The sequence below is a fragment of the Marmota marmota genome, unplaced genomic scaffold (genome assembly GCF_001458135.2).
Source record: "Marmota marmota marmota unplaced genomic scaffold, marMar, whole genome shotgun sequence".
NCBI classification, from domain to species: Eukaryota; Metazoa; Chordata; class Mammalia; order Rodentia; family Sciuridae; genus Marmota; species Marmota marmota.
Genome location: NW_025999869.1, coordinates 2,090,114 through 2,117,435, shown reverse-complemented (window position 1 = coordinate 2,117,435; position 27,322 = coordinate 2,090,114). Strand labels below are relative to the sequence as shown.

Genomic DNA, 27,322 nt, shown 5'->3' with positions numbered 1-27,322 from the left:
GTGCTCTCCCAGTGGGGGACACGACCGAGATGACTTCTGGGGCACAGACCAAGCAGTGCACGAGGCTGAAGCACACGGTGAGAAATGCAGTTCCTCCTCATTCTTAGTCCTTCTCGTCACTTGCAGGAGACTTTTCAGATTGGGGCTAGAACATCTTTAATGCTCCTTTCTAAACTCATTAATCTTTCCTTTCAAAAAAAGAGGAAGAAGGTCCCAGATTCGGGGACTTGGTGTAGGTGGAGGGCCACAGCAGTGTTTTGTTTTCATGTTTATGTCTATGTTTGGTTATGAAAAGTGATACTGGATTTTGATTTGGGGTGGGGAATCAAGTTTCTTTGAATGTATGCCTATTCTGAAATGTCTTAAAGAGCAAGCCGGCTTTCAGAAAAAAATGTCAAGTGGCAGGGTAGAAGCTACACCCATGTGACAACACCTGTAATGCTGAAGTGAAAATCACTGAAGTCTGAAGAGCATAATTGAGTCCATCAGGGAGCTACCGGAAGCACTGTTTTCAATGGAGTCATGTAATTAACCTCCCTGTTAAAAAGACTCAGCAAGCGAGCCAGGCCTCCAACTCAAAGGTGGTGTTTGCAAAAAAAAAAAAAACAGGTGAGAAACAATTAAACTGAAATCAAGGCAGGAGATGGGGAGGAAAAGGAGAGACTTGGGGACCAACTGTAAGAGGATGGAAAGAGAGAAGGTGGAGTTTGGGACAACTCCTAAATTTGGCTTGGGTGATCAAGAGGATGAATCATGGCACCTTTAAATGAGCCGCAGCAGACAGGAGGACTATGGCTGGGAGGGAGGGAGGGACAGGGGTGCAGCTGGCCAGGTAGAGCTGATGCACTTTGTTGACCATGGCTCTCGGAGTGCGTTCACCAAATCAGTTGCACCTGGAAACTTGCTCCCAATGCATATTCTTGGTTTGTCCATAGCCTTTTGTTACAGTTTGGATCTTAGTGTCTCCCAAAGGCCCAGGTGCCAAAGGCTTGGTCATCAATTTGTCACACTATTGGGAGTTGTGGGACCTTTAAGAGGTGGAGCCTAGTGGGAGGAGGTTAGGTGACCTGGGGAGATATTAAGGTCTTGGCCCCCTTCCTTTGCTTTTTACTTCCCAGCTACCATGAGGTGAGCAGCTCCTCTGCCATATTCTCTCACCCCACATACTGTGTCACCATAGGCCCAAAGCAACAGGACTAAGCAACCGTGGACTGAATCTTTTGAAACCATGAGTCAAAATAAACCTTTCCATCTTATAAGTTAATTTTCTCAGGTATCTTGTCACAATGATGGAAAGCTGACAACAGTTTAGTGAATCAGAAATTCTAGTCTAGTTTAACTAGTTCTCCAAGTGACTCAGACACATGCTAAGATTCAAGGGTCACTGGTCAGGACAAAGAGTTCTGAGGCAAGGTATCCAGCCAAACCAGCTGCATTATTTCACACAAGGTTTTTCTCTGGGCCTCAGTTTCCTCAACTGCAAAATGAGGGTGTTGACTTGGCTCTGAGACTTCCAGTCATTCTGCATGATGCACCTGTAAGTCACTAAATCTTTCTGGGTTTCAGTGCCCCATCCCCAAGCATCCATCTCCTCCTCCTTTGTTAGTATTAGAATCCCAACTTTTTACTTAGCAGTTGTGAGCCCAGAGTAAAGACCAATATCTCATGCCACTAGGTGTAATGGACGTGTGGCCTTTCATGCAAGGAACATTTTTGTTCTAACCATTCCTATTTCAGTTTTTCTGTGCTACATTTTCATGAGAAACCCTTTTGAGCCTATGGTTTCATAATTTTATGAAACCATACTATGAGAAAAATGCAAAATATCCTCTATCTTGGGGGACAGGGCCTAGGAATCTGAATTTGATGAGTTTCCCTGGGTATAAGGCTCCCTAAAGATTGAAGTTGAGCAGTTAGAAATCACTTCTTACCATCGTTTCCTGGTAACATACATATTCCAAGAACACGGAGCAAGAGATTTGGACATAAAAGGGAAGAATCATTTTTAGTGGGCTTCTTTTCTTTTTAAAAACATCGAGATGACTTTTTTTTTTTTTTGCTTAATGATTCAAGATGGAAACTTTTTTAGCAGAAACTCTGGCCGTAAGGAAGTCATCACACAAACTCGATCAGCGCCTGTGAGTTTCTAGCTTTGTTGGGGCTACAGTTTTGATCTCCAACTCCCAGCTCTCTGGCCTCTGGACCTGACACTTTCCCTCCATTCTTGGGAAAGCTATTCTTTTCCCATCATTGCAGGTGAAAATCCTCCAGCACAGCTTCAGGGTGTGAGACAGCAGCTGCTTGGTGGCATGGCTGTGGCTTTGATAGAGGAAGTGAAGTGCATCCAGTCAAAACAGCAAAAGGGGTAACCCAGGTCAGCAGCCTGCTCACTTAGGGGGCCGGGAGCCAGCCGCGGAATGCTCCAAGTCATTCTGCGTGATGCACGTCACAGTTTGGAAGGTCAACCCCCTGGGCCAGCTCACCTAAATCTTTGCCAGGACACAGCCATTTCAAGTGAAGCATGTCCGTGTCCTGGACCTTTCCAAACCAGTTATTCAGTAACGATGCCTTGGAGGACTGGCTTCGCCACTCCCCAGCGAAAGAGCTTGTTAACTGCGGAGTCTATGCAAATGGTAATACCTCAAGTGGGAGGGCAGGAGGAAAACAGTGGTTAAAAGGCAGAGGGCTTGCACAGGTTGCAAAACAACAAAAGCAGATAACACAACCTACAATTAGTTGTTTAAAAAGGGGGTGCTTCCTAAACCCACATGCACACTTTCCAATATTGGAATGGGGTGAAGATGGGAGGTGCAATTTCATAAAACCTGCTTTTAGAACTTGGTTTTGTTTCTGTCCAGCTTGCAGTAATTATGGCAGTAATATTCCAGCTACTCTTGGAAAAGAGTATCTTCCAAAAGTAATTCCATCCTTCTCTCTTCCCCTGCCTTCATAGATCTGCCTTTGAATCTGATGTTTTAGAGTCTACCACTACACCAGAATGCTCATTAATGCTGTCAGGCAAAGTAACTGCTGGGTATTAATCTCTTGGAGACTGGACCATTTACCTGTCTGGACCTGTCTTCTCCTTACAGCTCACTAGCTGAAACCAATACCAAGGACACTGTGTCCTTCAATTCAATTACAGAAAGCTCTGGGCCATAATGCTGAAAGGATCCACTGCTTGAAACATTTCTGCATGCAATGCACATGGGCCCACGCTATTGTGGTGTCTCTTTGTGTCAGGATGCAATGTTTCCTTGTGTCCCTGGGTCATGGAAATGAACTGCAGCAGGGTTGATGCATCGCCTAGCTCCCATGGGCCACATTCGCAGACCAGTCCTTGTGCCTTAGGGAGCTTCACAGTGCATGGCATGGGCAGCCCAGGGTGGTGGCTCTGATTGCCATAGTCATCAGCTAGGCCCTCGTAGCTGGGTGTGGGCCCTTGGGAGAAGGCTGATAGTGTGTGTTCAAGGGCAGTGGAGAGGACATTAGAGCAGGGGTGGAGCAGAGTTCATCCTGTGTGATTACAGGGTGAGGTTTATGTCCTCCACCAGACTTTAAAAGGTCTGGTGGAGAAGGCACCGAGGCTCTGCTTCCGGGGAGGCTCCAGGTTTGGGGCATGGTTGACCTCAAATCCCAGAGGGGCTGGGAGGCAGCCTACAGGTACAGTCATTCGCCAGCCTACAACTTCTCTGAAGGTGTATTTGTGCACTGGACAGGGAGGGCTTTGTTTTGTTATCTGGTAGCACCCTTAATGTCTGGGAAGAGCTTGCTTTCCCCGTAACCTGAAAGCTTTCTGTTGAGCATGCTCTATGGGAAGGGCTCTCTTCTCCCTGCAGAGTATTCCAGCCAGCACTCATCTGCAACTGGAGATCCCTTTGGAGATCCTAAATGGAGCACTGAATTGTTGTCATGGTTACCATGGGACAGTTTCTGAGGCCAGATATTTTTTCCAAGGAGGGCAGTCCTGGGCTGTGTATCCTGGGTTTCTGAGTGGGCGACAAATCTAAGAGAATTGAATCCCTCTTCCTTCTCTCCTGCCTCCAGTACCAAACAAGGAAACTGACTAATGTCTACAGTGATCTTCCTAGCTGCAGCCTTGCCCTGCCCGAAACTACTGCCTGCTGGATTTAGTCCTAGAAGATCAGGCTGACCTGGAAGCACCTGACTGTGGCTCAGGGTGTGGTTCCTCCTCCTACAGATCAAGACAGGCTCCCAGATTCTGTAGTGCATGTAACTGCTTCTGTGTGAAAATGCTTGTGAAATAATTCTCTGCACTTAATATGCTGATAGGGAATTGACTTTTTTGAACACCTCCGATCAGCCCAGTACTTCTGTGCCTCTCATATCATTTACAAACCTAGTGAGAGTGGTGGTGGTGGACACACTGTCCTCGCTTTATGAGGAAGGAAGGTTTGTAAAAGTGATGCCCAGGGCTGCACAATGAGGAAGTAGCAAACCTGAGGTTCAAATTCATGGCTGTTTGGTTCTAAGATAGTCCCTTTTTCTCTTAAGTCATAGCTGCCACTGTAGCTACTGAGAAGAATTGGTATCTTCAAGAGACCCTCTGCCATCTACTGGGAATCCATCCATTCATTCAATAAACATGTCCAGAGTCTCTCTGTGCCTGATCCACTCCTGGTCACTGGGGCATAAGGACAAATCAGACATAACCTATACCCTCAAGAAACTAACCTACTGACAACCATCAGTAATATAATTAAAAAAAAAAAAGAATGTACAAGATGCTAGAGGGAGGGAAGGAGGGGAAATCATTCTGGAGGAAACACCACCTGGCTGAACCAAGTAGGTCTCAAGGCATGTCCAGTGGTGGGAAATAAAAACCAAACCAAAACAAACAAACAAAAACCAAAAAACACCAGAGTAATATCCAATCTCTGTGCTCTAGTAACTCATAGAATTACAAAGACAAGACTCATACTTATGGTACAATGACAGAGAATCCCTGATTAAGGGCCCACACAGGTGAGCTGCATATAGGTGTTGGAGAAATGAAAGACTGAGGCACATAAATTGGGGCCATTGCAGGAAGGATACAGAAATGACATTGAAGGCACTTTTGCTTACAGGATTCTTTTGAAACCGCTATGTCTTTTCCTCATTAATTTTTCCATAGTCATTTCTACACTGATACCCCCCCCCCTTTGTTTCTTTTTCATTTCCTGCTAAAGGAAAACAATTCTTCAACATTAAGGCTTGTGCTAAGAGCAGAACTATCTCAGGCCCTGATGGTGACCATAATGCTGGGAATGTGCAAGATGAAAATGACACTCAGGACTGAGCAGCAAGCAAACAACCTACATGATAGAAATTTGAGATGTGAGCCCCAAGTCAAATGGTATAAGGAATGAAATTAATTCAGATTCGAAAATAGAAGCTGTCACTTAGGAAAGACTCCATTGTCACTGTCTGTCCATTCATGTCTTCAGGATTAATTCACTAATGCCTCCTATCTATAATGCCTACTCCTCCAAGATCTCATAGTCCAGCACAGGTCTGGGAGACATAGACTATTAACATATAGTGTGATAAGCAAGACTGAGATGTGCATAGGCCCGTGGACACGCACGAGAGAGAATTTAGAAAGCAGAGTTGGTGGCTTTCGAACTGACCTCTAAAACCAGGAGTTTGGCAAGCAGAGATAAGAGTAAAGGACACATAGAAAGGCACTTAAGAGTATACTCAGAGGGAGATGAGGCATTAAAGATATGCCGCCCACAAGGTGAAAAGGAACCAGACCTAGTCTGGCCTTTATCCTCGAGTTAATGTGCAGACATAGAAGAGATATGAGCAGAGGACCATGATTAAATTTTCCTTTAGGAAATGCCCCTCCACAATGCGTTAGGCTAGAGCAGCACCAGCGAGATGACGGCAGCCACGCTGCTTACCGCAGCTACACCTCTAAGACAGCATGGGACAGTTGGGGGTGGGGGATGGTGGTGAGGGGAGAATCCATCACAAGGTCCACATTCTGGGCAAAGACCTACGCAGAGCCGGACACCGCACAGCTGCTGGGAAGACTCGCTTCCTTATCCTGATCCCTCTGGGGCGGAGCTCGGGCCAGAGCACGTGACGCCTGGGGCACCACCTTTACTAAGGGCAGTCCTCTCGTTCATCGGCCGTTTCATAGATCTCCACTTCGATCCCCAACACCTTGACTTTATGCCACAGAATGCTAGAAGCCCATTCTCTCCCAAGTGTCCCTGGATAATCCTCCTTCGGAGCCTGTTTCGGGAAGATAAACATCGAAGGGGCCCTTTGCCCACATAAAAGATGGCGGCTTACTGCGCAGTCTCTGGGTTGGGGGACAGGTTCTAGGCGCCCGGCCTCACTGGGCGAGGCGCAGACGGAAGGGGCGTCTCTCCAGGCAACTTCTTGACCTTCCTAGGAGGGGCTCCGCGCCCAGGAGGCGGGGCTGGGTCTGCTCGCTAGCAGCGCATTGGTCTTCCGGAATGTGGGCGGGGCTCAAGCGGCGCCCCACCCCTCCCTCCTCGAACCGGAAGTGTCTCTTGGTCTTTCCAGCTGGTTGTCATTTCACTCGGCTCGGTCTTGAGGAGAAGGACTCAGCCGCGGCTGCTGGACCCGGGCACCGGGAGGCGGCGGCGGCGACAGCAGGGAGGAAGAGGAGGAAGAAGGAAAGAAAAAGAAGAGCCAGGCGGAGTCCGCAACGACGACAGCTGGGACTGCGGGACCGGGGTAGAGCGGCGGCGGCGGCGGCGGTGACGACAACGACGGCCCAGCAACCGTGAGGAGAAACAAAAGCCTTCTAAATTATAGTTTAAAAAAACCCGGGGGAGCCGAGAGAGCGCCGGGGGGGGAGGCCTTTCTCTGTAGTCNCCGCTAACCCCTCCCGATCGCAACCCGAGAGGGGCAGACGCGGGTTTCCAGCCCCTTTCATGGGGGAGAGGAGGCCGGGGGGAGCCCGAGAACAGCGACCGCAGCAAGATCTGCACCCGGAGCCTCGGGAACAGCCCCGGAGGCCAGAACTGCGCCCAGCGAAGGAGCAGAGACAGGACCAGGAACAGCAGAAACCTCCCTGCAATCGTCTTTCCTTTAGTCAATGCTGATTTCCTCTCCCGCAACCAAGAATTCACCTCCCGCCCCAGATAACCTAATATAATCTATATATATAAATATATAATATATAATGTTCTTAAATTATTCCTGATTTTTTTAACCAAGCTGCCAAGAAGAGAAGAACGTATTCTCCCCCTTAGCACTATTCTAATTTTTATGTGAGTGAATCTAAACTGCTGAGGAAGACCATATGTGATTGTTAAATTATATATATATATATATATATTTTTACTCCGAGCAATGCTTATTCTTCTACATCCATAGATGCTTGAGAAGCTGTGTTTTTGTCATTCATGTGTATTTTCCTTTGGAAAAAGAAAGCGCCTATTTTACTAACCAAAGACTTGATTTTTACCCTCTTCGTTTTTATTCCCTCCTAGAAATCAGCCCAATTGGATTCATGTCAATATTTTAAGAGATTTTTTTTAGTTGCTTTTTTTCCTCTTTCAGAGAGAGACCAGAATTCCAAATCAGAGCTACTTAGGGTGATAAGCTAGGATCTTTGAGCTAGCTATAAATAAGATATTTCAAGAAAACAAACAAGCAACTTAAATTGGAGTAGAGGAACAAAAACGGTGTGAGACATCAGGTTGTGTGTGTGTGTGTGTGTGTTTTTTTTTTTTTTTTTTTTTGTGAGATTCTGATCCTAAAAATAATAAATGGGGGATTACGGGTTTGGAGTGCTAGTGCAAAGCAATACTGGGAACAAATCTGCTTTTCCAGTCCGATTCCATCCACATCTGCAACCTCCACACCATCACCAGAATGCCACCCCCAACCCTGCTGCTTTTATAAATAATAACACAGCTGCCAATGGCAGCAGTGCTGGGTCAGCTTGGCTCTTTCCTGCTCCAGCTACCCATAACATTCAGGATGAGATCTTGGGGTCAGAAAAAGCCAAAAGTCAGCAACAGGAACAGCAAGACCCTTTAGAGAAGCAGCAGCTCTCCCCGAGTCCAGGTCAGGAAGCTGGAATACTGCCTGAAACGGAGAAGGCAAAGTCTGAAGAAAACCAAGGGGACAGTTCTTCAGAAAACAGCAATGGGAAGGAGAAAATACGAATTGAATCACCAGTTTTGACAGGGTTTGATTATCAAGAAGCCACAGGGCTAGGTACTTCGACCCAACCCTTGACATCTAGTGCATCCTCTCTTACTGGTTTCAGTAACTGGTCAGCAGCCATAGCGCCTTCTTCATCTACAATAATCAATGAGGATGCAAGTTTCTTTCACCAGGGAGGGGTCCCTGCTGCTTCAGCTAATAACGGTGCTCTGTTGTTTCAAAATTTCCCCCATCATGTCAGCCCTGGCTTTGGAGGCAGCTTCTCCCCTCAGATCGGGCCCCTCTCACAGCACCACCCTCACCACCCTCATTTCCAGCATCATCACAGCCAGCATCAACAGCAGAGGAGGTCTCCTGCCAGCCCCCACCCGCCTCCCTTCACACACAGGAGTGCTGCTTTTAACCAGCTGCCTCATTTGGCGAATAATCTTAACAAACCCCCCTCTCCGTGGAGCAGCTACCAGAGTCCCTCTCCAACCCCTTCATCTTCCTGGAGCCCAGGAGGTGGTGGATACGGAGGCTGGGGAGGCTCCCAGGGCCGAGATCACCGCAGAGGGCTGAATGGTGGAATAACACCCCTGAACTCCATCTCACCTTTGAAGAAAAATTTTGCAAGCAATCACATTCAGCTCCAAAAGTATGCTCGTCCCACCTCTGCCTTTGCTCCAAAATCCTGGATGGAAGATAGCTTGAACAGGGCTGACAATATTTTTCCTTTTCCGGTAAGATTATGTTCCATTAATAGATTAAGATGAATAAGGAAATAGTATGGTGTAATATCTCTGGAACTAAAGAGTTCGAATTGTCCATATTCACCTCAGAGCTCTTCTTAGAAAATGAAGCCATTTCCAGACTTTATCAGAAGAGTGTAATTTGGAACAAAATGTTCAGCTGATTCTTTGGCAATTTTCTAATTATAGCCTTAATTTTTCCATAGATAATTATGCATACCAGGTAGCTAGTGATGTCATGATTATTAACTATAGTATCTTTCTTGCCTGACAAGAGAAATCAGGGTCAGTTTTCCCTGCTTAGTTAGGTGAGAACAAACAATATATAAATGTAAATGTATTTCATTGTAGAAGCCAGTGAATATTTTCTTTCCATATGAAGTAACTGTGTAACTTTAAAAAAAAATTTCTTTTGACACTGTTAAGATAGTGATTCACTGAAAATTGACTATATTGAATTCCAGTTTTTTCACTAGGTTGTATTTTAAACCTGGATAGTCTTATTCGTCAATCCCTAATTCCTCTCAGACCTGTGCAAATTCTGGCCCGCCTTGTGTCAGTAAGGACTACTCCTGAGAGAGGTGATCTAAAGTGTAATTTGATCACCGTTTTTGTTTTATTTTTTGTGGTGCTGGGGATTGAACCCGGGCCCTTCTCCTCCAGCAGGCTAATAATTTCTTTTGAATACTATGAAACTGTTAATCTCATGGTGACTTTTTTTTTTTTTTTTTGATGACGCCTTTCACCCATTTGTTTACTTTCCAGTGTTAACACTAGGGGTGTAGATAATTAAACCATTCCTAAAAATAGATGCAGGCAAAGATCACTTGTCTTTCTTGCTACCAGTATATCCTCTCTCTGGCAAGAGTCACATTGTTGGACATTTTGAACTAATGAGCAGCCAGTTTAGTTGATAGAAACAAGATAAAGGGAATTTCATCATTAGTTGAGTATCACATGCCTCATTAAATTTTTATACTTTGGGAGTATGATCATTTATGTATGTTTAGAAAAGTTAGGTGGTAAGATAACATTGAGTCAGTCATCACAACAGCCCTACAAGGTAAGTTCTATTATTATCCCCATTTTACAGATAAGGAAATTATAGCTGCTATGAATATGAATTCTAGGTTAAAAAACAAGGATTAAAAATATGTGACTGTGTGTGTAATACAGACACGCATGTTGCAACTGGAGGGCTATTTAGAGCTCTTTCTGTAAGGGACAAAACAGTACAAAATAGTTGTAGTGTTTCCAAATTCCATGTTAGCATAAGCCTAAATATGTTTTTATTAGTAACTATTTAGTGGGACAGGAAGTTTGCCAAGAGAATCCTGTTATTCTGTGGAATTAAATATCTGTTTCTACCCTAAGAATTCAGGTGCAATGTAGCTTAAAATATTTAGTTAAATTTAGTTTTAGATTTTAAAAAATGCTTGTGTTGCCTGTTGAGCAGCTGTTGACATTTGGTTTTAGACACCATTTTTACTCAAAATAAAGAGGAATTATCATGTTTTAGTGGTCAGATAAATGGCTAAGACATTGGCAGTCCTATAAGGATTATTTATAAAAAGTTGCTCTTGATATTCCTTTGAACATAAATTTAAAGGAAATGTAATGGAAAGGTAACATCTATGAATTATTTATGTATTGCTAATTTTAAAAATCCAAGGTGGCATTCTATAGCTTTTAACTGAATTAAAATTTGGCTCAGAATTAAACATAATTTTCATTCTTAATTTGCTATTATATGATGACAGAATGAAATTTATGCAAACTCATGATTGTTTTCTCTCATTCTCAGCTTTTTGACTTATGATAAAAATTTGCTTTGGGAAAAATAAAAAGTTCAGAGAATGAATTAAATATGCACATGTGTACATTAATATTTTTCTGTGCGGGGTTAATGGAATGTATTTAATGTGAAATCTTTTTGATCAGTTTCTTTGGAGATTAAGCTGATTTATAAAATAATAGGCTAATACTAAAAGATATTCTTAGAAACTAACCCTTCCCTTGTCTATTTTGTTGAGAATGGAAAAAGGTCAAAGTACATGGCTCAAATATGGTAGGATAGATTTAGAAAGTAAACTGCTCATTTCTGCTCTTTCATCACCAGTTTTAGGAGTGTGTGTGTGTGTGGGGGGGGGGCTGGGAGAGAAAACAAACCGTGGGGTGATTCTAAAGTCACAAGAGAAATAAGTAATATGAGAAAAAATCTCTATAACAAACAACTCCTAGTTGAAATTTGAAAAAAGTTCATAAGACGTAAATAAACTTAGGACTGTGGTGCTTGCTTAAATGAATGCAGTTCGTGTGTGTTTGTGTGTGTGTGTGTGTTTTAAACAATAATTCTTTTGAACTACTTTTTGGCAAAAAGTGCTCTGGGTTGATATAAATTGCGTGGTTAAATTTGATATGAAAAGACTGGAAGGAACATTTCTTTGACTGGGACCCAGGAGACCTAGGTTGAAGTCGTGGCTCTATCAGAAGCAGCATTGTGAGGCCTCAGTTTCTTCATAAAGTGTGGAGGTGACCCAGGTGATCCCTAAAGTTCCTTATGATCCTAAAGCAGCCTACTGTGAAACCTCAACTGGGTGACTGTAATTCATACTCTTTTTTTCTAAACATTCCTGGCTTATTTAAATTTATAATTTGAGCACTAATAATTTTAGGAAAGAAAGTTTATAGATATTAGTCATTAAATTTCAATTGCTGCTGAAAAGAATTCCTAAGATGTTATGGAGAGATCTTGAAATATATTACAGAAATTATAGGCTAGAGTTTAACATGGTTACATTATAATATTGATATTCAACCAGAGGTTAGCATGGAATTGTTATATTAAAGGGAATTATGTCCCTGAAATGTAACTGTTACTGGGCAATGTTTATTTTAATTTGAAAAGAACCAGAATTATTTCTATCTTTGTTTACTGCAGGCTTGGTTACGCAGAGAGAATTAAAATTAATGATGACATTTTTAATTAGTTTTTTGTCTAATCTCAACATTTCCTTTTATCCATGGTTATAAAGCATGAGAAGATTCCAAATATATGAATAATGCTCCCTCCAATAACTTGTATGGAAAGGCATTGCATTTTAGAATTTTTTTGTATTAAAATGTATTTATAGGGTATTTTTGCTTAGCCTAAAACTTCATTGTATGAATTCAGATGCCATGCCTCAAATCCTATTTTCCAGCATATTAAAGTAGTATGCATCTAATGAGAGCTAAGATGCCTGCTCGGTTCTAAGTGTTTGACACATATTAACACACTTAATTCATTCAACAGTCCTGAGGTAGAAATTATTATTACTCACACATAAGAATCAACCCTTAACCACTGTGCTATAGCATTGTGTACCCTCAAGTCATTATAACATAGGCAAGTTTGGGGATGAGGAGAGAAGGTCTCCAAGAAGTGTGGAAGATGGAAGAAAAACTTTTACAACCTTTACAAGTGTTGAACAAAGCTGATTGTAGGGCTGTAGGTCCTCTGGAGGCCTGAGGCGGAGGGCCACTTGAGCCTAGAGTTTCAGATCAGCCTGTGCAATATCAACAGACCCTGTCTCTTAAAACAAACAAACAAACAAACATAAAAGCTGATTGCAGGGTTTTGAGAGTGAAAAATAATAGGTTATATTTGTTTATCAACTTTAAATGTTAAACTAAGATAATGTTCAAGTCAGTACTTTTGTTTTTAATTTTGAGTGGTTGCTATATACCAGGTACTGGGCTAGGTGCTTTCATATGTGTTATTTTACTTCATGTGTAGAATGTATCAACACTGTGACTTTTGGTTTTATTGTCCTGATTTCAAAAGGAAAAAAAAAAACAAAAACAAAAACAGGGTCCATATTCTTGTGAGTACAGGAATGATTTGATCCTTACATTAAGGGGGGGAAATCCTGTCTTGCCAAACTGATTCTGGAATTCTGGTGACCAAATCAAATAGTGAATTAGGACAACTGCCAACAATGATGTGTGAATATAGCACCACTTTAGTGGGATGCTTAGGTCCCTTGTCTTTGCAGGAAAGTAGAGGAGAGTTGCCTAGTTTGTATGCTAACACTGTTATCTACTGCTTAATTGTGCTCTTGCTTCTATTAGCTAAGAACTGGGAAGTCACACATGTCTCTGTTAAAAAGATTAACCTAAAACTGAATGGTAGGAAATACTTTAGGACTTAGAACCAGCCCCATTTGCCCTTACTTTAGACCCAGGTACCACAGATTTGTCAAGTTGTCTTAACTAGGCAAGTAATTCTCATTACTTTAATTTAAACTCTCCTCATGTTGTCAGTTTATTGATGCTTAAATTCTGTACCACATCTTCTATTTGCAAACAAAGTTGCAGCAGTGTTTCAGTTCTGACACTCATGGTGAATTGTTGGAACCATCTCAACATGCAATCTCATTCCATTTTATTTTTTTAAATATAATCCCAAAAGGAATTTTTGCATAGGAAACATTTTCTTTGACTTAGAAAGGGGAGAAACTAACTTTCTGACTTGCAAATATGGGTTGGATGGTTCTAGCTTTAATAGAATTGAGATTTTGAAGAAACTTTGGGAAAAGCCTCCACATAAGATTTCCTCCCTCTTTGTAGATTTATTTGTTTTTCTGATGGAGTGGGAATGATCTTAGGATAGATTTTTTTTGTATTCTATTTTGTCTTTGGAGAAACTGTAGAATATGGTCAACACATTGTTCCAACACCTTTCAGGAAAAACCTGTTTATTGCCATCTTGGTGAAGGTGATGATTGCTAGTTGCAAGTAGAAAGATGCTTCCTAGTCATGAGGTTAAGATTTGGGAGTAATCCTTATTGGTGTTTGTGAAAAGAAATGGGAAAGGTGCCCTTAACCTTGTGCCTAGATTTGAATTTTCCTGTCTAAATTCATTTCCTGTGTGATTTTTCTCTTCAGATAGTAGGAAAATAATCTTGCAAGCTCTATTACCACATTATTTTTAGCAATGTGTTATACTTGGGTTTTTTGGTCTCATCACAGATAAGATAATGTGAATAAAAAATGCATGGCAAATGCATTATTTCATTTTAATTGAGTAAAGGTGTCTATCAGAAATTAAAAGTATGTTTTTGCCATGATAAATTTTCAAATATGTATACACACACACACACACACACACACACACATATAGATAAATTCAAATTTAGTGTAGATTCTCATCAAAATTTTTCTGTCACATATTATTGAAACAGAGTGAATTACATTTTTCAAGTTCTCAGGAAATGCTTAAGATTATAAAATGATAAAATGTATGTCTTATTTTATTAAATCAGTTTCTCCATGTGTAACATGAATAATTATTGAGAAGCTGTTTTGTGAGGCCGAATACATGGCATGGGCTGTGGATCCAAGCAAACTGAAGTTTGACCCTGAATTCTAATTTGCATCATGGCCTTGAGTAAATCCCTTAAATTTGGAAGACAGTTCCTCATCAAGATAATAGTACCTAACAATGAAGGGTGAGGTACTTTAAGTATGTAGCCTTATTAGGCAGCTTAAATTTTTTTAAATTTAAAATACGGCTCCCAAATATTGAATAAAATCATAAAATAATTACAAGTTTGCTTGGGTTCCTTTAAAAGATTTTGAACAATTCTTGCTTTATTTCTCAAAGTATTCCTTTTGAATCAGTTATAGATGTGACCCAGGACAGGTAAATTGTTAGAATTATCAGTTTTCTTGAAGGGAAGTATTATAAATAAATAAACAAATAAATAAATACACGCACACGCACACACTTATTTATTGATTTGCAGCCTGTATTTTTTAGTATTTTGAAAGAGTTTGTCTATAGTTGTTTTATTAAGAACTTTAGAACATGTATTGCTTTTATATACACTAAAGAAGACAACATTTTAATGGAAAAATTGTGACTTTTTGGTAAGAAGTAGGAGATGATACTATAGATTTGAATTGGGTATAATTTTATTTTTATCCTGGAATTAGGTTTTGTTTTCTTATATCTTAATTTTTAGCATACATTTATTGAACACCTGCTATGTTATGGACTAGGCATAGGACTCTCAAAATTGATTTTATAATGTATTCTGACCTGTGATAATCTTAAATTATACTGAACATGAATTTTTCGTCTTAAACATGATGAATAAATTATCAGCTAGCCTAATGATGTCATTTTAATCTATGATTAAACTTTTAAGATAAACTAACAGGCTCAACTTTAGGTAGGATAAAAACTATGTATAAATGTAACCATTAATGAAATGTGTGGAAACTTCCGAAAATATCTGGGCATTTGCAAATATATACTTGTGTAAGTTACCTTGAATACTTATAACATGTGCTGATTTACATTCTGTGATAAAATAGTACTGCAAAAGGCAGACTGTAACCTATGAATAACAGAATTCAATCCCATTTACATGTCAAGGAACAACTCTATCAGCTGTTTATAGGTCCTGTCTCATGTTTTCAGACTTGATTATTAAAGTTTAGAGCCATAAGCTCTGCATGTCATTTCCATATTGTAGGATATTTATTAGGTTGGACAGTTTCTTTTTGCCAAATATTTATCAAATATATCCCAGTCATTTTTATAGTCCAAAATTATTATAATTAATCCCTAGGTTTTATACATTTTAAGACCATATTTATACTTAAAACATCATGTAACCTTTTTAATAATAGTTCTTTCAAGTATTCTTGAGGATTGCATCTAGTCTGTAGGTTCATGGTGCTAGTCAGTAAAATAGCTCTTGTCATTTTATTGTCTGTGAGACTTAAAAAGGACAGACACCTCAATATAAGAGCATTACTACTCCGAAAAATATCCTAATTATAGTAACGAGAGTTGAATCTGGATTTCATATATGGCTCTGACACTTCCTAGCTATGTGACCCAGGGCAAGCTACTCCAACCTTCCCGATCCTTCATTTTCTCATTTATTTAGTCTGTTTTTTTTTTTCTTTTTTTGCTTGTGTGATTTTTTGAGATTAAAAAGTATGTCTGATATTTGGCTTTCAGAAGATTCTGTTGTTAAACAAAAACAAGTCTTCCAATAGAAATATTAATTCAATCTTACGACTAGCAGTTTCTTTAGTTTTAAAAATAAAATGACTATACTTAGGTAATGGTGGATTGGGCTAGATAATGTTTGTTTTCTTGAACCCACTGATTCCTACCTCTACCCCCACTTTTTATAAGTTTCTTCCACAGTGTTTTTAACTTTTTTTTTTTTTTTTAAGTTTTAGATGGACACAACATCTTTGTTTTATTTATTTATTTTTTTATGTGGTGCTGCAGATTGAATGCAGTGCCTCATGCATGTGAGGCAAATGCTCAACCACTGTGCTACCCCAGCCCCGCTCTTTTAAATATTTTATCATGGAAAAATGTAAACATATTCAATAGTAGGCAGAAGAGTCTAGCGAACTGCCATGTACTTGTCACCTGGCTTCACGAGCTGAGCTGTCTGCTCCTGGAGGACGCTCCTGGCCGGCCTTTCTTCTATAGTGCTAACACCCTCTCTCCTTTTATGTTATCTTAAAGCACTTCCCAGATAGGTATCATTTCATCTGAAAATGGCTCAGGTATCTCTAAAAGATAAAGGAATCTTTAAAAAACAAAACACAACAAAAGTTTTTTTTGTTTTTAAAGAAAAAGAGTGAGAAACTGAGGCAAAGCTGCATTTCTGAGACCGCCCAGCCTGTTCCACTGCTCAGCCTCCTCTTAATCACTACAGACGACCCTAATGGCCTCATCTCCTTCTCAGCCACCAAAACAAATAAAGAGAAAAGAAAAGGTCCAGCCAAAATATCAGACCATCAGCTGGTGACCAGAAATTTGGGAGTCTTTTTTCCATCTTAGTCTTTCTCTGGGTCCTGGTTTCTGGACACTAGTGGCTGGACCTCTGGAAGGAAGAATAATGAGACAGAGAACAGGACAGGACTGAGTCTTTTGGGTTATATTTTTGTCTTTTAAGAGGAATGTAGAAGTAGCAGGCGTGGAGGCCCATGCCTATAGCCTCAGCTACTCTGGAGTCTGAGGCAGGATCAAAAGTTCGAGGCCAGCCTTAGCAACTAAATGAGACCCTGTCTCAAGATAAAATATTAAAGGATTGGGGGTGTAGGTCAGGGGTGGAGTGCCCCTGGGTTCCATTCCCAGGAACTAACATCCATGTGCGCTGCCCTTGGAAGGAATGTGGAGGCTTGGGTCTTCTGTAGGCCTTGGCTCCACCAGCCCTTCTCATTCCGTTCTCTTTTAGTGCACAAACGTTTGATGCTTCTGATGGGCTGGGAATAATTAACCCAGGCTAAGGGCATCCTTCTTATGAAGAGTACAGTGTGGTGGCCTGTTTCAGGGTGGAGGAGGAGCTTTTGCCCAGGAGACTCTGGAGATCTAAGAATGTGGCAAAAGACTGGTGAGGACCCAAAAGGTAGAGGCTGGGCAGACGCTGCCTGAGGATTGTTCTCCAAGCTCACAAAGAGAAGAGATGTCGGTAGTTCTGGGGCAGAAGCATCAGTTTAGGAGTAAGGATTGTGTGTTTTGGGGCACATTCCCCTGCTGACTCTAGGCTCTGCTCAGGCCTCAGACATGAGGAAGAGGAACCCCAATGGCCACTCAGGGTCTTCGTGGATCTTTGTGACTTCACCTCTCTGGGCTGAGTTTTAGTAGTATTTGCTTTCCTTAAACCAATGGTCCTTTGTTCTGAATGGCTTATTAGGTAACAGAAACCTTCTGGGATACTTGTGGGTTCAGAGATTTAGGTATGTGATTATCTCTATGAAAACAGGCTATAGGAAATAACAGAACAGCTGAATTGTCCTGCTGTAGTCAGTACCTAATTTAACATGTGAGTTTCAGGCTCTTTCCCACTGTCCCACAGAGAGAAGGGGCAGAGGAAGTGTTTATTCTGCTAGGCCGTGGGCACCTGCTGTCGCATATCTCATCTCGTTTACTCTTTACCGTAGTTTCATAAGGGGAGCATTATTATCTTCATTTTGAAGAAGAAATCAGTGTTCAATCTGCTGCTGTATCAGCATTACTTGCCTACTAAGTGATGATTTTTTTTAAAACATTTTTTTAAGTTATACATGGGAACAATATCTTTATTTTGTTTATTTATTTTTATGTGGTGCTGAGGATTGAACCCAGTGTTCACAAGCCCTCTGTCACTAAGCTACAACCCCAGCCCATAAGTGATGATTTGAATGCAGGTCTTATGATAGATTCCAATGATTTCTTCTGCCAGGCAAGGTAAGAATGAGGAAGAAGGGTCTGATGGTCCAAGAACTGACTAATGGAGCCTCGAATGCCAGTTTGATTTTTTTTAGTACAAATAAGTGGTGATACGAAGTGTTTACCACATTAAAGATTTCTGATGCTTTCAAAATGACTGTAGTTAGTTTAGTGAAGGAGGAATTAAAGAAAATGTTCTCAAAGGCTTTCTGGAGGGATCTTCTGATTCATTGGTTTAGGTGGGAAGCAGATGCAGCTGTTGATCTAGTCAGAGTGAAACACTGAAAACATTTCATCCCTTTATATGTAGTTTGTAATTCTGTTAGGGAACATTTGGTAACATAAGAGCTCTTTGCCTCCTTTTAGAGGTCATGATGAGAAAGTACTGATGGAAAGGGGAACTTGCTAAGAAATATGAGATGCTTCCTCCTAGGTCACACAACTACCTCTTCGACTTCAACCTTCGACACTTGTCTGCATTCAGATCATGTAAATAGAATGAAGGATTTCAAGCCTTGCAGATGTCAGTAGTGAAAATTCTAGTTCATGACAAGATTCATTTAAATGAACTGCCACTCACTGTGTGACTACAAGGGCAATTAGTTAAACTCTCATAGCTTCATTTGCCTAAGATGGGACTAATAACAGTAGTGACTTCATAAGGTGAGAAATTAATGAAGGCAAATGATAAATCACACAAGATGCATAACAGAGGCAGGAGGAACATATCAGCCCCTTCTCTGTTGGTGGGGATGAATTTACAGCATGCTCTACATGTGCTGTATAACATGTGAGTGTGAAAGTGAGAGAAGCTCATGATTCAGCAGGGAAGTAGTCCTAACTGAGCCTCTTGACATCCTGTACAATGCCCGAGTGCAGAGGCGAACTTCTGCCTGCACTGGGATGTGAGTGAGGTTCATTTGGAAGTGGGACTCTAAACGTGGAATGTATCATCAACTCTTGATGATCTGTGGAGTTAAATATCGTTTGATCCAAAAAGAATATTTACATTTTGAAAAATCTTGGATTAAACTCCTATATTACCTCTGATTAATTATGGGCCCTACTGGCATCTCAAACTTCCTATTTATTTTGGCAGCTGACATACTGGCATAGACTTTCTTTTTAAACCAAAATATTTTCTTTCGCTTCTTCACCAGGGAATGTTTAAGCCAAAAAGAGAAGCTTCCATAGCCTGATAGAGATTCATAGCAGGTCTGAAAAGCAATCACAGTAACAGATATTTTACAGAAAGAGAACGAGTAAAGAGGATAGCTGATTTGGCTTTTAATAATTTGGTTATATTCAACTAATTACATTTTGTTTTAGACCTGGTCCAGGAATGCCAAAACATACTAACTCAAGTTTATAAACAATTGAGTGGTGGTGGGGACAGTGGTGGGTAGATGGGGTATATTTAGATGAGAAAATTGAGGCTGAGGACAGCTACTACATCTGAGCAAAAAACTTAGCTATCAATATCTCAACATCCTGCCCCAAAAATGGAATTTGAAGGGTTACATACCTCTCATTCTCCAACGGAAGTAAGCTTTCTTTTACGTAAGAGTGAAACCTTTCAGAAAAATTTGCCTTGTGGGTTTCAAACCACGGCGTATTGGCAGACATAATGACTTTTTCCCTTGATAACATCCATAAATATTTAGTAAATGATAGATACTACTGTTTTCTACTTATTAAAATCTGAGATAATACTGTTAAGCCACAGTTCTATCAAGGCAAGCCAAGGGGGACTGGCATATCCTAGGCAATTGTCTGGTGACGTGACTTGATTAAAAAAAAAAAAACAAAAACTCAATAAATCAGTAATGAACCTATCCTTTGTTGAGACTCTGTTTTGAATATGGATAGCAGAGAACATTTGACTAATATTTTTGATAGAGAAGAGACACAAAATTAGTAAGCCAGACGGCAGATATTCTGTCATTGGGTGAAAATAGAACCCTATACCTAAGGTACCAGATATATAAATGCCAGAGATAATATTTTAGAGTGAAAATGTAAGTTCCAGATTTGTATTTTGTTTGTTCTTAATGATGAGCCACTTACCTCGCCAGGCTTTTTCTCAAGGAGCAACTCCCTATTTGTTGAAATTGGACTTGATTGTAATCTTTTCCCGAGGTATGTATCTTAGAGGTGGAGAAGAGAGCTTTGTTTCAGGTTTTGAAAACAAAGGCCTTCTCTTCCTATGAAAACCTTAAAATGATTCTTGTGGAATATTTTAGGCTGGACTATACACAGCTGACCAGTCAGAGTATAAGCTACAAATCTAGTGAAGCTAACCTGTCGAATGGAATTGCTTACCGCAGTGGTTCTCAAAGTGTGTTTCCTGGCGTCACTTGAAAACTCAAAGAAATGTGGCTTCTTGGGCTCTACCCAGACCTACTGATGAGAGACTCTGGAGGTTGACTCGGTAATCCTCGTTTTTAACAAGACCTCCAGGTGATTCTGATGTTTTTTCAAGTATAAGACACATTGGCTTAGATCATCATCTGGATGTTAAAAGAAGTTGCCGTGGCTAGGTATGGTGGCACACACCTGGAATCCCAGCCACAGGGAGACTGAGCTGGGAAGTTCTCAGGTTTGAGGCAGCCAGGGCAATTTAGTGAGACCTGGTCTCAAAATAAGTTGTCACAGATGATGATGATTTTGGCTTGTGGTGTGATCACAGTTAAGTTGTTCTTCCTGACAGTGATGGACCGACAGGTTCCTGTGCTTCTTGTGGCTACTTCTGGAATGTTATGAGAAGCCCTGTGGGTAGCTGTGTGCTGACATAGGTCTTCCTATTTTGCCACAGCCAGCAGCATTTTTCAGGGGCATATATGAAAGGTGGGGTCTTGCCCTTTGAAATGCTCACTTTGTTTTTTAAGAAGGTCATTTTTATTAACTTTGATTTTCATAGTGGTATTGTATAGTTTTTTTCTATAGAAATAGTCCTGTGAAATAGAGATGACAGAAACTTAACCAGCCAGTTTCTGACATGCAGCTCAGCATATTAAATATAAGAATTAAGATTACAAAACAAAATGAGGGCTAAATACTGTAATAAAGTGTACTTTGCTGAGCCTTGAAGATAATTGTTGCTCTTTTATTTTTGGGCATGATTATTAAGCTCACGTGTTCTAAGATCAGAAGGCCTGGGTTCAAGTTCTGCCTCCTCTACTTACATGGCGATGATAAACTTGTTTAGTCACTGTAAGCGTCAGTTTCTTCATCTGTGAAATGGGGTAATAACTGAACATCCCCAATTGCCTAGGGTTTGTGAGGAATAAATGAAGCTGTATGTAAGGCGTAATGCTAGCTGCTGCTGACATTAGTACTGCTGTCTCTTCTCCTGTGGTAACTTAGAGATCATTTGTGTGCTGCACCTGTCTGTCATCCCATGGGGAGAAGGAAGGTAAGACTTCTCTTTTCATATGGTTTTCAGAATTCTGATATCATCTTCTGTCATCCTTCTGGGTTTTGGTCATTCTTTCCTTTGTTATGTAATTCGTGGTTGCCTGTTTGCCAGGCACTGGCCATCATGTTCCTGCCCTCAAAGCAGAGGGCCACCTTTATTCAAATGTGTGTCTGAAGTCCCCAGTCATGACTGCCATGACCTTTCCCTTACCTGAGGACATGTCAGCCACTTTGGCAGGAGACCTGGGCTGGAGTCCTGACTGCTGAACTCTGCAGCACAGTCTGGGCAGTAAACTGTATTTTCCCACCCCAGTGTTTATTATTAAATGGAATAAGATGGCCTAACTTAGAAGTCTTGAGGATTAAATAAGACAGTATTAAGAAGGTGCTGAGAAGAGGCACCTAATAGGTGCTGAATAAAGGCGGGTTCTGCTGATTCACCTCTTCCCCCTTTAAGCTGCCAAGAGAAACTGGCAAAAGTGAGTCGAAGCAAATAAAGTTGTTGGTGTTTTTTGTTTGTAAGAGATTCTTTAATCTTTTATCTGAAATCAGGACGCTTTACTTCCTTTTCTCCCAACAAATTGTTTCAGTAATTTCTTTTTAAAGAAACTTGTTATTTTGCATTGTGTATAGTGTAATGAAAGTGAATTGACTGTTAAGACTCTAAGGGGGTCTGGGAGTATACCTCAGTGGTTAGAACATGTACTGAACACCTGCGAATTCCTGGGTTTGATCCCCAAAACTAAGGAAACAAAACTCTAGAGGTTCATTTTCTTACTGACCTACCTTTGGCCCTTTGCTTTTTCATGGACAAAATGTGGTGAACTTGAATTCATCGTTTTATCCAGATTTCTGGTTCCTGCCATATTTTCATTACAATTTATAAAATGTACATTTTGGAAGAGTCCATTTTGGAAAACTAAAATACAAAGACGGGCAGGGGTGTGGCTCCACGGTGGAGCACTTGTGCAGCCTCCATAGAGCCCTGGGTTCCACCCCAGCACTGCCCAAACTGAAACAAAACCAAAAACCAAAACCAAAAAGACGTTGGAGCTGGGAAGGAGAAATTAGAGAGCTAATCAAACCATTTCCTTTCATGGGCCAGGAGGGAGCTCTGGAGAATGGATATGCCCCCACAGAGCTGAGCTTTCCTGTGTCCGATACTCATTACATGGATTTATGCTGATCTTCATATTTTGGTCATCAGCTCAAGTTCAGTGAAGAAGAGCTGTCACTTAAGGAATTTTTTTTTTTTTGACAGTTTACTTTCTGGGAAATGGATCCTAGAAAATAGGTCAGTAATTATGTTTGGTTCAGTTAGTAATCAGAAGGGGCAAAATTGAGGATGGAGTTAGGAACTGAAAGCACTCTTACTCCCTTGATTGAACCTGGCTGTTGGGCAGGAAAGCTGGTATTGTTTTGTGTGCTTGTATGTTGGGTTTCTGTGTGTTTCTCTTCCTCTGCCAGCTTCCTAATGGCACAGACACTTCCAGTTTAAGTTTTTAAAATTATTGTATTTAAAAATTGAAGAAAATCAGCCGAGTAGCATAAGAATGATAAACTTTGGACCCTCTCTGAGAGCAAAATATTTACTTGAAATAGTGTGTGGTTTTTGAACTTTAAATTACCAAAGCATCATATGAAGTAAAATTTCGTTGGGTATGGTGGTACTGGCCTGTAATCTGGGCTACTTGGGAGGCTGAGGCAGGAGGATTTCAAGTTGGATCCCAAGTTGAAGTTGTAGTAACTTAGTGAGACCCTGTCTCAAAATAAACATTTTTTAAAAAGGGGCTTGGGAGGTAGCTCAGTGTCAGTGGTAGAATGCTTGCTTAACATGGGAGGCCTTAGGTTTTATTCCTGGTATTGCCAAAAAAAAAAAAAAAAGTAATGTTATTACTATTCAAATGTAGTTTATAATAAGTATAATTCCTAATATGGTTGGGTTGTGGAGAAGAATACATATTAGACTAGGATTGGCAAGAATGTGGTGCTTGTTCCACTGGGCTTTATACTTTGAGTTTAATATAATCACCAGCGATCTGTTGAGGCGCAGTGTCCTTCCAAGTTCACATAGAGTCTGAGAATCCTTGATGCATTGCAATTGATCAGAGTTTGTATAATATTATTTACTTGTCACCCCTCAACTAAATCATAAAATTTAAAGGAAAAGGGGTAAAGGATTTGTTTTTTTCAATCACACAAAATACTACTGAAATTTAAACTTTTCATTAGAATTTTAGCTCTAATGTACTCTACCATTTAGAAATGATCAGTTATTAAGTTTAGCAAAAATTTATGTTCCAGGCAGTGTACTTGGGGCAGAGGATGCTGTAAAATTATTTGCTAAGTTCTAGTACTCCATGTAGAAACTCACAGGGCTTCTTGACTTAATGAGAAGAGCTCTTATGAAAGAAACTAAGCAAAAACCTCTCTGTGTTCTATTCTTTTTCAACTGTTTCTCTTTGGCGTTCTTCATCAGTGATTGTCAGAATGCAAGTTCCGGAAATTCACAAGGTCGCTTACTGCTTTATTTGCCTGAAAAAGAATAATAGGCCGAGTTCTTCCTCCTACTCTATTATTTATTTTGGCAAAAGAAAACATACAGCTCTATAGTGGGAAAGGGGAAATCTACAAACAAACCTTAAGATAAGGAAGTAGGAAAGAAGAAATATTTAAACATTAAAAATGACTTGAAGGAATTCATCCATTCCTTGATGTTGCAACATTTGTGCACTAATAGAATGTGCTTGGGACATGGTGGTACAGAATGTGGGACAGTGCTTCTTCACCTGTTTTGTGCCATGGCACACATAGACAAAAGTTGTTCTCCAGGGAGCTCCTCACCTCAGACCCCTGCCAGTACCAGGGACTGACGGGATGACTGTCTTGGCATATAGGCGCCCATTTGAGGCGGACTCCCTGGGAACATTTCAAGTAGGATGCAGCTGCTGCCTTTGGGAACCTCGCAGTCAGAGGACAGTCAGGTGAACAGTAACCCAGAAGTCTGGCCTTCAGTATGGGCGTGTGGGGAAGATGGGTTGTAGGGAAGGCCCAGTTATGACCTGGTTTTAGACTGCCGAGAGGAGGGCCAGTCCAGCTACGGCCGGACGGCTGGTGGAGCTTCATGACCTTCTTATGCACTTCTCTGCTTAGAGAAAATACAGTGATTCAGTGCTTGACATGCAGTACGAATACTCTTAGGAATACTGACCTTCAGAAGTTCTGATTCTGGCCTCCTGCTGCTCTGTGAATCTTGCTGAGGAGAAGCTGGTGAGAAAAGACTCGGGAGGAGAAGTGGGGAGGAGGTTCTGGGCTATGGCCACCACTCTCAGAGCAGAGCCCTGTGTTAAGTCCCCGGTCTCTCCCCCACAGAGGAACCTGCATCATTCTCCTCTAATATTGTTTATATCTGAATAGAATTGTGTTCAGATGCCTCAAATCACAGGGATGAACAGTTTGCATTACAGAGCAGTCCATCTGGTAAACACTGCTGAGTGTCTGTCTACACGGTGGGGCAGGGTGAGGAGTGGCCCTGCTTCAGGGAAGCATGATAATCCTACAGGGCGTGGTATTAGAGCAGCACAAGGGAGAAATGTCAGCTTGATCAAAAATGCTCTCTTGTGAAGGATAGTTGCTATCAGTTAGAGGTTCTAGAAGTTAGCTCAGAAAATAGAAAAGGGAGATCCCAACAATTAAGCAAACAAACAATAAAATTATGAGGTGAATTTTGTTTTTTAATATTTTTTTAGTTGTAGATGGACACACAGTATCTTTATTTATTTTTATGAGGTGCTGAGGATCGAACCCAGGGCCTCACCTATGCTAGGAAAGTGCTTTATCACTGAGCTACAGCCACAGCCCTGGAGGTGAATTTTTTAAGAAGCTAAAGTTTTGAGTTATAAAGTAATATTGGGCTGGGAGGCTGTGGCAGGAGGATTGCAAGTTTGAGGCCAGACTTGGTCTCAGAATAAAAAAATTAAAAGGGCTGATGATAGCTCAGTGGTAAAGTGACCTTGAGTTCAATCTCCAGTAACCAAAAAAAAAAAAAAAAAAGAAAGAAAGAAAGAAAGAAAAAGAAAAAATAATATTGGGACTGTAGCTCAGTACTAGAGTGTGTGCTTAGAATACCCAAATCCCTGAGTTCACTCCCTAGCGCCAAAAATAAAGAAAGAAAAGAAATAAGCAAGAAAAGTAATGGAAGAGAAAGCAGAAGTGAAGAGAGAGTTTTATGGAACCTGCCTGTCTGTCTGCTTTGGAAGCCCATTAATATTCTGTGTGTAGGGGGTGGATCAGAAGCATGGATCGCTGCTTCCTCTCAGAGTTTAATATGAAAAGGTTTCCTCTCCTGCATTTAACTTAGCAAGCCAGACTTTAATTTGAGTTATCTGTAGTTGTTTTCATCCTGAGGACTCCCAGAGCAGTAGGATATTTGCTATATATTTAGGAGTCCCCACCCATTCTTAAAATGCGCCAGGTTGAGCCAGGGTTTCAGAGAACAACTTACCCTACACCTTTCTTCCAAGTTGACATGGTAAATAAGATTGGGATGGCCTTTGGTTTTCTCATCCAGATGCTGACTCTTATCTGTGTCTTTTATTCTTTACTTATCAGGGTAAGGGCTGGGTTTTTTGGGACCTCCTACCTTGTGCCTAGGGGGCAGGGAGAGATGGAATCTGCTTCCACAGCTCCTCATAGTTTCCTCTTTGGAGGAAGCTTTGTGAAAGTAATGAGAGCTGTCCCTGTAACCCATCATTCCAGATTGAGTTTTATGTTGGGGGAGGGGTGATTATATCTTTTTTTAAAATGTATTGTGTGTGTGTGTGTGTGTGTGTGTATTTGGGGATATTGTCTATATTCTGAATGAGTTGTTAGTTTTAAAAAATCTTTAGAGAATGTAAATCATTAGAATTCAAGGACAGCCTTGGTAATATAGAAAGAGATAAATCAAGTATTTTTCTTTTCTTTCATTGAGGGTATAATGTCTTTTTCATGATTAACCAGTAATATTGTTTTGGAATATCATCTAACAGATATTTGATGACTATTAGCAAACCTTGGCTTATAAGAAAATATATCTATTCTGAGAGCACACAGAGATGCCAGTTTAGAAGTAAGTCTTGAAACAAGTTAGAAAGCTTTGCCGCATTTTAGAGTCTCAAGTGGTAGAAAAGATAGACTTATTTATATTTTATTTAATGTTCTTAACTGATATGGAGATTAGTTTTAATGGTTTATGCTTTTTTAATAAAAATGGTGCTTTGTTGGAATACGTTGTTAAAAACAAAAATTACTTTCTACTGAGCTCTATGTACTTTGTGGTTTTTGATGTTTTGAAAGGATAAGTAATAACATGAAGTAATAACTACCTGATATGGAAAGGGAGTACTTTTGCTGTTTTTTGATCTCTGTCCCATGAAGTGCAACTTGTTTTCCTCTTTTACATGTAAATGCTGTTTTAAAAAGTGGTTTGTGGTGTTTGGACTTACAGGACCGCCCTAGGACATTCGATATGCACTCCCTGGAGAGTTCACTCATTGACATAATGAGAGCTGAGAATGATTCCATTAAAGGTAAGTTGAGAAATATACTATTCTATTTTAGCAGATAGTCAGAACGTATATTATCTATTTAATCTGATGAGCATATAGCCAATATTATAAAGTCATACTTTGTATCAAGTAAGTGCTCTCAATTTTGTACATGAACTTTTTGTTAAAAAATCAAACATATTTGATGAGCATCTATAATAGACCCATTATGATACCAAATTAAGTCCTGCAAG

The 27,322-nt window shown here is 40.5% G+C and overlaps 1 protein-coding gene across 6 annotated transcripts in view; it reads left to right on the top strand.

The window, feature by feature from the left end:
- Nucleotides 1-27,322, top strand: part of Cpeb4 (cytoplasmic polyadenylation element binding protein 4) — an 81,373-nt gene that overhangs the window by 9,378 nt on the left and 44,673 nt on the right. For 3 of the 6 annotated variants that reach the window (XM_048815298.1, XM_048815291.1, XM_015492605.2), the window contains exons 1-2: nucleotides 6,521-8,882; nucleotides 27,029-27,110. In XM_048815298.1, coding sequence (XP_048671255.1) covers nucleotides 7,758-8,882; nucleotides 27,029-27,110 — 1,207 coding nt within the window. In that variant the 5' untranslated portion in view covers nucleotides 6,521-7,757. Of the gene's footprint in view, nucleotides 1-6,520; nucleotides 8,883-8,902; nucleotides 9,955-27,028; nucleotides 27,111-27,322 lie in introns of those variants that run through there. The other 3 variants (XM_048815273.1, XM_048815303.1, XM_048815310.1) reach the window with 3 other exon arrangements.